This window comes from Eimeria mitis, genomic scaffold (genome assembly GCF_000499745.2).
Source record: "Eimeria mitis Houghton genomic scaffold, Emh_scaff7921, whole genome shotgun sequence".
NCBI classification, from domain to species: Eukaryota; Apicomplexa; class Conoidasida; order Eucoccidiorida; family Eimeriidae; genus Eimeria; species Eimeria mitis.
The window spans coordinates 1-797 of record NW_013575818.1 but is presented as its reverse complement, the minus strand read 5'-3'; the positions used below and the strand labels follow the sequence as shown (position 1 = coordinate 797).

The 797-nt window shown below is 36.6% G+C and overlaps 1 protein-coding gene across 1 annotated transcript in view; it reads left to right on the top strand.

Annotated features, from left to right (window-relative positions):
- Positions 1 to 280, top strand: part of EMH_0093160 (PHD-zinc finger (C3HC4 type) protein, putative) — a gene marked incomplete at both ends in the record, with an annotated part of 1,155 nt that extends 875 nt beyond the window's left edge. Inside the window, one exon of the mRNA XM_013501952.1 lies at positions 2 to 280. Within this exon, the coding sequence (XP_013357406.1) occupies positions 2 to 280 (279 nt within the window). The remainder of the gene's footprint in view (position 1) is intronic.
- Positions 281 to 797: the final 517 nt, after the last annotated feature.

Here is a 797-nt window from a genome sequence, read left to right as displayed (position 1 = left end):
CAGCAGAGATAGATACCTCCTCCTGAGCCCCCAGCAGCAGCAGCAGCAGCAGCAGCAACAGCAGCAGCAGAACGTAGAAGCAGACACAGACAGAGGCATCAGGGGCCCCCTGAGGGAGAACTCGATATGGACCCTTGGGGGCCCCCCTGGGGGCCCCCCGGGGGGCCCCCAGGGGCCCCCCCAGGGGGCCCCCCAGGGGGCGAGGGGGGGCCCCCAGAGGAGGGGGGGGGGCCCCCACTGCTGGGACGAATGGAAAGGAGGAGAAGTCCTGTTAAGCTGAAACCCTCTCAGGCACTGGTGTGTTTTTTATTTTATTTTATTTTTTTTGTTTTATTTTTTTTTGTTTTGTTTTGTTTTGTTTTGTTTTGTTTGTTTGTTTTGTGTTGTGTGTATTTTGTTTTGTTTTATTTTTTTTGGTTTGGGGGGTTATACTTTGTTTGTTTTGTTTCTTTTATAGTTTTATTTTTTGTTTATTAATTTTACCTTTTCTTGTTCTATCTTGTGTTTTATTTTTGCTTATTGTTGTCGTTTTTTATTTTATTTTATTTTATATTTTATGTTATTTTATTTTTTATTTTATTTTATTTTATTTTATTTTATTTTTTATTTTGTTTTTAATTTCTTTTTAATTTCCTCCTACTTTCTTCTCTGTACATATTTAGCGTAACATAACATACTTTCTTTCTCTACACAAACAATACACATAAAAAATATATACAACATACGAATACATACATACATACATACATACATACATACATACATATATATATATATATATATATATATATATATAT